At 36.3% G+C, this 14,356-nt stretch overlaps 1 protein-coding gene across 1 annotated transcript in view; it reads right to left on the reverse strand.

The window, feature by feature from the left end:
* Positions 1-14,356, reverse strand: part of TBCD (tubulin folding cofactor D) — a 134,784-nt gene that overhangs the window by 67,189 nt on the left and 53,239 nt on the right. Inside the window, exons 14-15 of the mRNA XM_009326126.1 lie at positions 12,021-12,177; positions 1,725-1,782 (exon numbers count right to left, since the gene is read on the reverse strand). Coding sequence (XP_009324401.1) covers positions 1,725-1,782; positions 12,021-12,177 — 215 coding nt within the window. The remainder of the gene's footprint in view (positions 1-1,724; positions 1,783-12,020; positions 12,178-14,356) is intronic.

The following is a 14,356-nucleotide window of genomic DNA, read 5'->3' on the forward strand; positions in this document are numbered from 1 at the left end:
TTTAAAGTAGAAGAGGAAAGTGAGAAGAAAATGTACTGTATTTTGTACTCATTTGAAATATGGAAACACGATCTGCACTAAGCTTATAGCATTAGTAAACGTATCTGGTTTAGCACTATACTTCATGGTCAAACTATTGGTTTATGTTTAAGCATAGAAACTTAATGAAGATTACACACGACAATTAGATCAAGCCACTAAAGGTAAGCAGTACACTTGTAGTGGCAATCATGTTAAAAAGAATTCTCCTCTTTATATATATTACCACTGATTCCTAGGACAATTCCTATAGAGCAAATAAATAATTCACTTTTCACCGCCTACACTCTTTAATGTTTTGTGCAGTTCTCAGGAAAGCAAAGCTACCTTTGTTTTCCTCTAAGGATTTTATTTAAATAAAGTGACTTAAATTAGCCAAGAATAGCAAATTCTACAGTTTCTAAAATTTAGGGCTTGAAGTTTGGGGGAAAGTAGGATTGCTCATATTCATTAGCTGTACAGTATGTGAAGAATATGTTATATCGGTACACAGTGATCTACAACATCTTAGCTTCCATGCTTTGGTTTTAACCTATTTAGACAAAGTGATTTGTGATATGATTACACAAGCGACTGACTCACTTCCCCAGCAATTATGCTGCAGCTTTGTTCAACAGCTTAAACTCTCAAGCAGAGGTGTGGCTAGAAAAAATAAGGATGCTATCCAGGTATCCCTGAGAAATGTATAAATGCATTAGCTTTCAAAATTTCAGTCAAAAAATAAGACAGACCTGTTAATTAATCTGCATGTTGCAAAGACTGCCTTTTTTTAAATGCATTCACAGTGAAGTTTATTCTTGGGAATAGAGACACCTCGTTCTTTGACAGACATTGTTCGGTCCTGTGTTTGAGTTAATACAGTTATAGGGTGGGGTTTTTTACATTTGTATAAGATAATTTGTTTTATCTGTTGAAACAGACAAGTTTGGTTTTTTTTTTTAGAAAGCAAGTTCAATATATACAACACACTGACTTAAATTCTCAAAGATGTCCATTCTTTATTTTTCTCAAATTCTACAACCTCTCCTCCATAAATTCCCTTCTCTTAAGAAAAATCACGCATTCTTTTCAATTCTCAACTGCATATTTTCTACAGAAAGGTTCCACAGAATATACTTAGGTGTCAGTCCTATTAACTAGATAACAATATCTGTCTAATGGATTTATCATTTTATTATAAGAATTCCCAGCCCTACGGAAAGAGTTTTGTACAATAACTGAAAATATGTTTGAAGGGGAGATAGTATTCTAGAAATTTTCAATGTACCACAATTACAGAGTAACAGTTAATGAACAATTAGAAAAGTATAACTTTACGAAACTTACCAGCTTGGTGACTTGAAAAAGATTCAGTGTTTGTCTATTATGAATGACCCTTTTGTCTTTGATATTGTGACTAGAAAATGCTAACTAGCTCTTTCTTAGATAATTTATCTTATCCATCGTGACAACAATACAGCAGATTGTGAACTGTGGCCATAAATCAAGATGTGGATCTGTGGATTGTATCATTTCAAATCTAAATTCACACCATACTTCTAAGGATTTAAAACAGCACTTTTTTGCTCACAACACAATATATTGTTTATATACTGTGGTTCTACATAGCTAAGTCTACAAATTATTAAATTAAATGAAAACAAACAAAAAGTAACAAACATATAAGCTACAATGTGATAACTTACAGAAGCAGCTCTTCTACAATTAACATCACGATCAAATACTGCAGCAATAACCAATGCACTGAGGAAATAAAATATTGAGTGTTAGTACCAAAAATATGAGAAGAAATGTGTAACGCCGTCATTTCAACATTTAGACTTCTAAGCAGAACACACAGCATTTCCTCTAAGGAAAAATTTCTAAACTAAAATTTGAGTTGAAATAACCATGTACTTCCTCATTTCTCTAGTTTGCTGTGGACTTTCCATAGCATAAACAGACAACTGCCATCCTACTGTATCAAAGCAATTCAAGGAGTATGCAAATATCTTTAACTGCATAGAAAGGTTTTCTATTTTAAATATAGCAGGAGTTTAAAACTTGGACATAACTGTCATCTCTAATGTGAGACTCATACAATGCAATTTTAAATTAAAATAGCCACATGCACAGCAAGTCTTATGTAGGGCTTAAGCAAAACTAAAAGTTAAGCAATGGAAACTTGCAGCTATCTCTACAAGAACAATCACGTCCTGTAAGTAACAAAAAAAATCAGAAAACGATATGCAAATCCTGCTAAAGAGTGACCTGCAAGATAAATTGCAAAGCAGTTTTTTAAAAAGGTGACCTGGATATACAGATGCATGATTATACAAAACTATTTCTTTGTGCATGAAGTCTAGTAACCCTGCACAGTTTAATACTTCTACCCCAAAAGAACTGCTTTTAAAAGATGTGCTACACAACAGAAGAGAGAGTATATCCCAGGACATGGAGTCTACAACTTTAGAAATCCACCTCCAGCATTCAATTAACTTCAGTGACAAATAACCATCACTTCAGGAGAATCATTTAAGCAGAAAATTATTCCTTTCAAACGCTAAAACTCTTCATTACATTATTTATTGACTCCAGGCAAAACAGGAAATAAATACTGGCTAAAAAGTAAATCCACGATAGCTTTGCTTTAGCATAAAGATATTAATTACACTGATAATATCAAACTTCCCTGGGTAGTGGCTATCAGTTTCCTACAGTGAAGAATACCGTGGTGTTAAAATTCACTGAAATGCACAATCAATGTTGCCTCTGTAATTTCAGTCTATCTCCATCAAGGAAAACAAGAGACAGAAAGCAAGAATGAAATGAAAATAAACCCCAATAAATTGTTCTAAAGACAGTTAATGCTTTCTTATTGCTACTCCCATGAGCAACTCCTCTCTCTGCCACAAAGACATTAGGTGATTATAAGACAAAAGGAGGTCATCCAAACGATAGTGATTGGAAGAGCAAATGTTTAGGAAGCATTCCATTAGGAAGTAGCATACATGGCTAACTGTTGAAAAAGTGCTGGGTCAAATACATCATCTTCATACCATGTTTACTAATTTTCTTCTCTGGCATACAGAGAAACTTAAAAATCATTTTAAAAGGATATTTAAGAAGTATATAGTTTTAATGACATGAAGAGCTCCCATAAATCTTTTAATTATAGAAGAGAACATTCAAAACTAAGGGATTGGATGAAAATCATCCTGGAAAGCAAAAAGAAGCAAATTTCTGCCTGATGTTTCTGATTATATGGCCTATAAGATAAAACATTATTTTGTCACTTATGCAGTATTTCAATATTGTTCTCTTCTGAGAAAACAAAAAAAAACCCCAACCCACCCACCAAAAAAAACCCTCATCAAGCCAGGAAACTCAGAATCTAGAGTGTTGCCCTTACTGTGTCAAAGGTACCCTGAAGTTACGTGTTACAGAGTATTTCAAAAGAGCTGTGCTGGGTCAGACCAAAATCCTTCCAAGTCATTGCCTTGTCTCCCACAGTGACCCAAAAGGGACAATTGGGGATGAGCATAAGGACATACATATTGAATGTTAACATACTGATTTATGCAGTCTTTTCAAACTGGCAATGTTAAAAGACCATGACTGAAGAATAAATACTGCTCTTTGAATTTCATATTTAGACTTAAAATGTGGTTTATTAAATATAATGGAGAACAGTTTCAGGTTATTATACACAACAAGCGTTCAGCTTATAATCAAATTGTGCTTTTCAATTTTTTCTTATTCTTATGTTACCTTAAGACAAACCCGTATAAGTAAAACCAGCAAAACAACATACTGTCTGTGTGATGCCACCCGAGTTATTCAGTGCTGCAACTGAATACCATGTTTAGAAAAACAAAACAAAAAACCCCAGGAATTTTGTCATTGCCCCCGTAGCCTCATTATATTCATAAATCATACCGCAGTCACTGTTTTATGTTAATCCTTTTAATAGAAGTATTTTAAACTTATCAAACTACATGAATAATTTTTTCAAGCTAATTCCTATTTGAAAATGCAGGCACAGTCTGCCGTAACACAGAGATTAGCAAGGAAAGCAACATGCCTAAGATGAAACATGTCTAAGGTGTCTTCACCTGTCTGCTTTGTCGTGGGAGTTTATGTGATACTCCACCAAGATTTCCTAACATAAAGAAACTGTTTATGTCAAACAAAGTGGGATATTTTTTTAAGCTAGTTAAAGAATCATGTCTTGACTTGCCCGAAATGTACCACACCTGACTACTAACAGGTAGAGCAAAGAAAGGCTTTGCATCTTGCAGTCTCTATGAAACACATTTTGTAGTTCCTTGAGGTATATTTAGCCTGTATGCACGACAAGCAGTTAAGTGTACAACACACACAAATGGACTTTAAAAAGCAAGTTGCAATTCTATCAGTCAACTAATAATTCTCCCTTTCTTCCCTATCCCTTCCGCTCTCCCCTAAGTACTCACTTAACTGGCTTCAGGGAAAGTTAAAAGGACTCAAAATATGTTAGTGGCTCAAAATATGTTAGTGGCTCACCTCCTCAGCCCAACACAGATCTCATTACCTTCCCCCGACAAGGTAGAAAGAATCAGAGAGCAGAGGCCAGCCAGGTGACAGACATCAGAACACAGAAATATCAGAAGTATCAGGTTACCCTTTCCTTATAAGCACCAGATGTACCAGACAATAGATCTGAATTTCCTTTATCACCTGTAGCAGGCACTTCTAGTCTATACTAGTCACAAGCAGCAAGAAGCTTATCCTATTGCTAACCTCTGAGAATTTGCTACTATTAATTCAAGCATACCACCCTGAAGCTGCGGGAAGAAAAAAAATAAACTCTCAAACCTCTTGCCAATTTGGCACAAAACCAAAATTTCCTTCCTGAGCCCAAAAAAGGGAAAAGTCTAAGTTGTAACAGGACAGAAAACTCTCCTCCCTACTATACATTAGGGAAGGGAAGGCATAATGGTCATCACAGGCAAAACGGTTTTGAACAATCCAAGCAAGTTAAAAAAAGGAGGCGAGACCAGAGTCAGACCTGAGTCTGTTGAGAGCTGCTGCAGCAAACAGCCCTTTTTGCACCTCTTCAATCATGCCAGTACCCCAACTGGAATGGCTACACAGTGAGCTGGATGATGAAAAAAGGTCTAGGCTCAATTAATTTTTCTTTTCCTAGCTTTTTTTTTTTAAACCAGAGAAGCTCCCCCATTCATTTTATCACATGTAGCTGTGCTACGCCCAACTGCAGGAGCAACGCAGGTGAAGGAGCAAGCAAAAGAGCCTGCTTCAGCCAGCACTGCTAGGGGAAAAAGCCCTTCAGACTACAGTCTCAGATTCAATTCCTCCTGTTTATCTAGGCAAGGAGAAGGTCTGAAGAGAAGGAGAAGTGCACTTCTACACTGCACACTTTCACAGTCCCTCTAACCCAGCTCACACCGAGCTCTTACACTTTCTGCTAGCCACCCAACATCCTACACTGTTCCGTGTGTTACTCCAATCCCAAAGTTTTGGAGTAAAATGATGAAAGTATAATAAATACACATGTAGAAAAGAGCGATAAGAAAAATGCTTAGAACAGGAGTTACAAATGCTGCTATTAAAAAAAAAAGGGAAAAAAAAAGGCATATGATGCCCCTGCAGGAAATAACTTCACACAAGTGCAAGACACAGTAGGCACACAACTCCCTTCTGAAGGCAACATTCAAATACATAAAAGAAGAAAGCTATTCTCAATATTTCATCATGGTACAAGATGTAGCTCAAAGCAATGCTTCAGATTTCCCCAATTCTGCAGGACAATCTTGCCCTGGAGCAAGCTACATCATTCATCCATAGCCACACCTTCCTTTTTTTTTTTTTTCCCCTCTTCAAAAACAACGCACCACCGCAGGGAAGACAAAGCCGCCTGCACTCCTACACTGTACGTACTATTTGTATTAGTATTCTGCTGAACGGGAGATAGCAATTAGATCTTTCTAAATAACGATTCATTTATTGATTACCTACACCATTGAATGACAGATAAATGAAACTACATTCTGACTATGCAACAGTTCCAAATAATTAAGATAGCCAGCAACAATTTAATCACTATAATTGTATAATAGAGTAGAAGTATGTTTTCCTTTTTATTTTTTGTTTAGGTTTTAAACAAAACAGCTCAGCTTCTTAGTGTGCACCTGCCACTTTACAGACAGCAGCTTCCACACCCAAGGGGGCAGGAATCAAATTACCCCTATTTCCAAGTTATTAAATTATGTTTAACTTTCCTCATAGGTAAGCTTAAAAAGACAGCATGCATGTAGAGACTGGGAGAGAAAAAAAACCTCAGTCAAGTAATGCTTTTATAAAGATATGCTTGAATAGCAACTTCAGTACATGCATTTCAAAACGTAGTAAGGTTAACCTGCAATAAAAGCGAAGTTTCACCTACTTTGCCAAGAATTGTCTTTTTGTGGTCCTGTAGTTTGAATAGATCAGGCAAGGCTTTAGAAACCAGTTTAACGAGACTTTAAAAAATAAATAAGCAAATGTGAGTAAGTGTATCTTGTTGAAATATGGATAGGGAAAAAATACATGTAAAAATACAAGCAAGTACTATTAGAAATACTCTCGGGCGAGTATTTCTAATAAGGGTTCTCTATCTTCCCTCCCCCTTAAAAGAAGAGTGTTAAGGTCAGGAAGGAAAAGAGCTGATCTATGATCTACAGCAATTAAGTTTGTAACTTCAATATTCTGATAATTTCATCACTTAATAACAGAACATTCATAAGAAAGCAGAGAAGAAACAGCTATCACTGAATATGAAGACAGATATTTCTTTTAAAACAGTCATAAATTTTACTAAAAAAATACGATTTTATGCAGTTTAAGGTGATTTTTTTACTAGTCAAAAGTGAAATATTTATGTCCCTTGACTACTGAAAACAGAGAAAAAAAAGTCTTTCCATTACATGATGCTACAACTTCGCAGGCAAGAAAAGGAAAAAAAAAAGAACACCACCAAATTACCGCTCTCCTTTAATTTGTAACTACTGTACCACGGTCTGAATGGGTTGTGGGGCAGGACCCAGTTTAAGTAGCATACTACTTCTGTATTTTGGTACCCAAGTGAGTTTCCCGACAAGTTACACTAACATGTGCCAAAGGCCATGACATGAAGCAGGAAGACATAAAGCAGCTCACTGTTTAACTCAACAACTTCTGGTTACCACCAGTGCGCTTGCTCTACCACGATGACCGCCTTGCCTTTCGAGTCTGAGTGTAGCAACCAGCTACTTATGCTCCAAGTTCAGCATTATCTGGGTTCCTCCAGCCAGTTAAACAGCAGTGTTAAAGACCATGAATGAAGGATTAAATAATTTGCAGTTTCTAGCACCAAGGCAAAGCAAACAGTTCAGGATCTCAATCACTCATTACGTTTTTCTAAGGAGGTAGTATTTTCCTTTCAGGTAAACTATTTATTATTTTTCTATTAAGAATCTAATAGTTTGTGTTCTTATATAGGCAGATGTTTTTGCTGTGTAATTCAGCTCACAATGGGTATTATGTACTTTGTTTCAAGATGCTGAGTTCTGCATTTTTTAAGGGTAGCAACAATTTGCTTGTGGCTAGAAGTATGACTCTTCTTTAAGTAAAACAGTGACACACCTAAGGCTAGATTTAAAAAAAAGCTGTATGTAATTATCGGCTTGCTGACACAATAGGTGAAACTGTGTGTCATACTTTATTTGAATATTTTTTTTCACCGTTTCTCTTTGGAGTGGGAATTCTACCTTCAAGAGTTGATTATATTTAGAAAAGGTATGGCCAACATAACTACAAAGATTCTTAAGTAAAGCCTTAATATAGCGTTAACACTTGCTAAAATACCGTGTAGCTTTGTTAGAAAACAAAGCATATACAAACCACACCACCTTACAACCGATCATAAGCAATTTTCAGCTTCCCCCTTGCCGTCCACCCTGTGTTTCTCTCCACTCCACCAACTTATTCCAAACAATTGAAGTTGTCGTAGCTGGCAAAGCCACAGTGTTAATTGGTATTACTACCATAGGTAGAAGATATCAATTATTTTCACTTGACACTTTCTTAAAAAGAAAAGAAGAATTTTTTTCCAGAACAGTCTGAAAGCTAAAAGACAGGAGCTTCTTCAGAAACATAAACTCCTTCATACCTGTCCACACGTTCCCACTAACACCTTTGTGACAGTAAAACAAAATACCACAAACCATGAAAAATCAAAATGGTGAGCTTGCATCTAACGTATGGAGAACAACATTGTTTGGCACCATGGTAGGGTGAAAGGATTAAAAGAAAGATATCACTCAAAGCATCATGAGCAGAAGAAAAATTCTGATAAACAGAACAGATCTGAATTCTGATAAGAAGGCGGCTTACACACTCACACTTAGGCTTTTTTAAGTTTCACAAGGAACAAGCTTGCCAGACCTTAAAAGAAACCTTAAAGTTGTTCAACCAAGTCAGAGGATGGAAGCAGAGGATTTATTTTCATAAGGCAGCTGACCGAATCTGCAAAAAGCACCAGTTTTGAACAAGACTTTAATATTGGTATATGGCTACACTCATCCTGAAGAATTTGTTTGCAGCGAGAATATAAATGTATTCCTGCAAGTTTAAAGATAGCAGTAAATAACTCCGCACAGCTGATAACAGCCTGCTAGAAACATTTGTTAACATTCTGGTCATGGGTGTCACTGTGTCTTCATTGCTACCATTACCTGTGCTGCTTAGATTAAAAATAGGAATACAACCCAAGATGTAATCACATGATTATTTCACTGTGCAAACACATCTTTAGGTACCTTTATATTAAGAATTTCATACTATATATAATTTACCATGAACTCAGCTAGAAGGGAATTAAATATGACTGTTGAAACTAAAATATTTCTTTAATAACTTACTATGGCAGATATCACTATTTCTAGCATGCTTAACTGAAGCAGGTCTATTCTGGAGCACCGCATTCTCTTTCTGAAAGTCATCCAGAAACAGTGGATGGCATCATGTTCTAGCACAGCTTGGTGTTACAAGACTCATCTCCTTTAGTATCTACAATATCGTCAATGAAACATCATCAAAACAACATGAAACTGCTTTATCAGAGACACAAGGCTAAGATGTCTTAGAATTTTTGTCTGCTCACTTTGGAGAAAAGACATGACAGCTTAAAAAAAAAAGAAGAAAAACAGCATTTGGCCTTAAGAAATTTGACAGCAGGTTCTTAGACAGAAAGATTTTATCTAGGTCTCAAAAAACTCCAGGAGCAAGTACCACACAGGTAAGAGACACTGTTGTGTGACCTGCATTAAAGGACCAGCACTGGAAAGTAAGGATACAAGGATGAAGAACAGCAGAGACCAGCAAGGGCACAGTGCACCAGGATCAAGGAATAAAAATATATACGTAGGGCTTACGGACTGTCCCAAAGAACTTTAAAAACAGGTTTTAAAGAAGAAAGAAAAAGTCACATATTCTTTGGGAACCTGCTGAGCTAAGTAAGTAATCCTGTGTTTCCAAACAAGGCTTTTTGGATGAGATTGAAATAGTTCTGTCAGCAATCTGGAAGCCAGGCAGCCCCTAGAAATCGTACCAGATATCCAGGATGACAAATCACTGTATAGTCCAAACTTTTTTTTTTTCTTTTTAAAAAGGTAATACATGAAATTCTTTTTTCAGAGACACAAGTTAAGATGTCTTAGCATTTTTGTCTGCTCACTTTGGAGAAAAGACATGACAGCTTAAAAAAAAAAGAAGAAAAACAGCATTTGGCCTTAAGAAATTTGACAGCAGGTTCTTAGACAGAAAGATTTTATCTAGGTCTCAAAAAACTCCAGGAGCAAGTACCACACAGGTAAGAGACACTGTTGTGTGACCTGCATTAAAGGACCAGCACTGGAAAGTAAGGATACAAGGATGAAGAACAGCAGAGACCAGCAAGGGCACAGTGCACCAGGATCAAGGAATAAAAATATATACGTAGGGCTTACGGACTGTCCCAAAGAACTTTAAAAACAGGTTTTAAAGAAGAAAGAAAAAGTCACATATTCTTTGGGAACCTGCTGAGCTAAGTAAGTAATCCTGTGTTTCCAAACAAGGCTTTTTGGATGAGATTGAAATAGTTCTGTCAGCAATCTGGAAGCCAGGCAGCCCCTAGAAATCGTACCAGATATCCAGGACGACAAATCACTGTATAGTCCAAACTTTTTTTTTTTCTTTTTAAAAAGGTAATACTAAATGACTACTGATCAAAACCCCTCCGATGGGGACAAAGATGCCCGAGTTGCTGCTATCAATGGTCGTACTAAAAGTCTGCCAAGAAACTGTTAGAAGCTACCTCTTTGTGTTTGCAGTGCAAATCACCCATTAAAGACACCTTGAAATGTCAGCCAGTGTGCTGCCAACAGAAAGACTAAATGCTAAAGAGAGAATCCCACAAGCAAATAGGAGGAAAAGTACAAGACAAAAGAAAAAAGAAAGAAGTAAAACCAATTTGTATCTGCAAAAACATCATCAGTATTAAGTGAAAAGCTGCACCAAGTTGTAGTCCACCATTGCAGTATCACAGATTTTGATTCGGAAATCTTTTGAAAATTTTACTTCTGAAAGTCTTTTGAAACAGAAACCACAGATGGAAAAAGAAGTACATGCATGTGTTTCCATTCAACTGTAAGTAGAGCTCAGTACCGCGGTCATTCTGGACTGGGGTACTCTATAAAAACAGAAGGTATCAAAAGAGAAAAAAAATTCTCTCATTATTTGTTAACTTTAACTAAAAAGTCTTATTAGTTATAATAAAAACTCCATTATTCAAAAGTTATGTGTTACTAAGAATTCAGAATCACTGTGTAGAGCTCAAGTTCTTACCACTTTCAGAAACTAGAAGTGATTTTATTACTCAAAATAATCTTTGAATTGGAACACTTCAAAACAAAAATTACAAATTGTACGGAAGAACCAGGAGGCTCCGAAATGGCTATTTAGCGAAGAGCTGAAGTGTAGTTTATTCGTTTAGACCTAACCTGCTTAACTTGTAAGTTGTAAGCTGGTCAATAAAGACATGCTATATTCTTTGCACAATACCCATCTGACAAAGTACCAAAACTCCTCGATCATTAGAAATAAGTGTTCACCTGAAAAGGTAAAAAGTTACTTCGTTACTTCTTCCGTAAGTTTTCCCTTCATCTAATATTTCCAGCTCTTTATGACTCCATAAAGCAACTCCCCAATTTTTAGGGGTTTATTTCTACCTCTACTGCACTAAGGTTCCAAATCTTCTTGAACTTCCTGAATCTGTTTCGCCGAGCTAACATAAAGCAGGTGATCAAGCAGTCAACAGATGACGCCCCCCCCAGCCAAAGCCTCCACTAATTTTTCTGAATTGTCTTACAGTGAATTTCTTTGGATTTTTATTTGGTTTCCATATGATAGGTAAACAGAAGGAAATGAAGTCATCACACTTGATAAGGAAATATATAGATGCATTTCAATCCAAAAAGTTAAACTGCATCATACTGCAACAGGAAGAAATTTTAGACTTCAACAATTACATGGAAAGGCAACAGTACTGTTTATGTCATCGTCATCCCACTCATATTCATTTCTTTATCTTTAAGATATTCAGCATATCTGTTAGCATGAATCAATAAACTTTATTAAAAATTATCATAGAGAAACAAAAATATCCATTCCTTGGCAAACAATATCCAGAGATCAATGAATATCATTCATGTTATATGGGACACACCAGCTACTTTTTAAGCATGAAGGTATTTCCCCTAAATGGATGTATCACTTTGGATGATCTAATTTTAAATGTCTTAAAGATAGAGCATTAGACTCCTAGATTATTAACTTCTAGAACATACAGAATTAGACTATTAGATTTACTTCTAGCTTCTTCCTAATTTTGAATAGATTTTTAAAATTAAATGTAAATAGCTCAGTTTCTTATTGCCACAACTTACCTTGAAATCTGATTTATAAATGGTATCAGTTCTGCAGGATCATAAGCACGAGCAAAGGCCCAGCACACATAGCACGCTGCATCTCTCACGTTGGAACCCACACTGCACGCCCCCCTCTTCTCGTCATATGTCAGCGCTTTCAAAATGACAGGCACAACTGTGAAATTAAAAAAAATGTACAAAAGCAACAATTAGGACCATACAGTGAACCAAAAAAAAAAAAAAAAGGTGTAAGAGCATTCAGTGATCATTAGGGAAAAGACACAGGGTGGAGTTGTGTGTTCTGAAAGCAAGCATGGCTCTTAATAAGTGCTAATTTTGAAGTTGATTAGAAAAAAGAGTTGTTTTTTATGATACACTATTTTGTTTCTTTGTCAATAGCAGTTTATTTTTTTTACTTCCTTCATGTATAATTCAATGAGGATTAAAGCAAGTGGGTTACAGAAGAAGTAACACTAATATTTATTACTCACTAAGACATGTTCGGAAGTCAAAGTAATTTTAAAACGCAAAATTTTGAAGTGTCCACTTTTTAAAGTACTGGACTTTAAATATTACAGCAGCATCTATCACTAGAAAAAAGTATTTCTTAAGAAAGACAGTATTGTAACTACCATAAAATAAAGGAATGAGTATCCATCTATTAGCAGGCAACATTTATCATGGTAGAAGTCCTAATATGACAAATTCTTCTTAATTAACAGTGCTTGTGAATCATCAATATACCAATCTTGAAAGGGACTTCAGTACAGTTTTTGCATAATCTTAAAGCAAAGTGACATGTTCGACATCATCCTTGCATTAAGCAAGTAAGCTGTGATATTTTATTCCCCGTAGAGCTGTTATTTTGAGTGACTTCAATGCAGTGTTTTAAGCTTGAACCTATCTGCACTGCCAAACTGCACAGGTCACAGAGTATGTGTAAAACTGCAATGTAACCTAGAAATGCAAACAGGTGGGCTTTACTCTCATTTCTGCTTAGACATCCAAAACAACGTGACGACTGCATGCCTCTTCACCAGCACAGAATGATTTAATGCAAGACGGGAAACCTTTGATGAAGGAAAACACTATTCCAAAAAAAAGTCAATGTCTTTTTCTTTCTCCTATCAGTCACATTAATTACATCGATTTCACCAACATATCAGTTTTTGTTAGACAGTGAGAAAATAAGATGGAGATATTTGCATCCTCAACGGCAATATGGAATCATGCACTGCACTTCAGAATGTACTCAAAATGCACTTAAATTGATTCTAATGCCCAAATTTGCAAATGCTGTCTCATGAGGCCCAGTAGAGAGATTCAAGACAAAAGCAGCTGACAGCCATCCTGGGAAGGTGCCCTTTATTTCTCAACCACGCTTATTTGGGATGGTGAGGACAGGGAGGGACACTAAAACACAGGACAACATTTAACAGAAACTAAACTATACCCCAGACTATTAATGTTACACTTGATGAATCCAACTAGTTACAGGAATTGGAAAAAATCAGCAGTAGGAATATACTGTGTTTCTGAATGGAAATAATATAGTGTGTATTCTTGAGAATATGCTGTTTCTCCTTTCTGACCTAGAAAATCATCCTCGACTGACAGTGTCAGGATCTCTTTAATGACATACCTACCCCTGAACACAGAGCTTCATTCTGGGAGAAGAGTGGCGTCACCTGTGTTCATGAAACAAATCAGGATCCAAAAATCAACTGATACAATAGCTATCTTATCCAAGGCAGCTCTTCGAAATACATGTATCAAGCATTGTTTCCCAATTTAATGGACAGCCCAAGAAACTTCGGACTGAGTATGTTTTAGCCAATAAAGGCCTAAAAGCCACAGACATCAATATAACATGTCTCTGTGCCACATTTTGTTGAGGGAGCTCCAGAGGAAATGCTGTTGCACAGAGCGTAAGCCCAGGCTGAGCACTGGAACCACATGATACCGTTGCAGTGGGACAGCAAGAGAATACGGCTCTTCTTTTTTTTTTTAAATCATATTGGGGAAAACAGAGAAAGAAGAGTAGTAAAACAGACGTAAAGGCAAATGAAGTTCCCGGAGTCTTATCACAAAGGCCTTATAACAGAGGTACTGTTATAAGGAAGTGACAAAAATAAGCTTGGGAAAACAAGTAGATTAAGAATTTCACTGTCATGCTTATATCCCCATCAAAACTGCAGAAGTCAATAACATTTTTCTACAGATAGGAGAACTTCCAAAAACTTAAAGAAGAATTCTCTTACACAGTTCCAGTAATATACTGCCACAGTTTAAGAAATACTATATGTATGCAAGGCTCCCCAGAGGGCTTTCTTTTGGTATCTGTAAATCCAGAT

This window comes from Pygoscelis adeliae, unplaced genomic scaffold (genome assembly GCF_000699105.1).
Source record: "Pygoscelis adeliae isolate BGI_AS28 unplaced genomic scaffold, ASM69910v1 Scaffold61, whole genome shotgun sequence".
Taxonomy (NCBI): Eukaryota; Metazoa; Chordata; class Aves; order Sphenisciformes; family Spheniscidae; genus Pygoscelis; species Pygoscelis adeliae.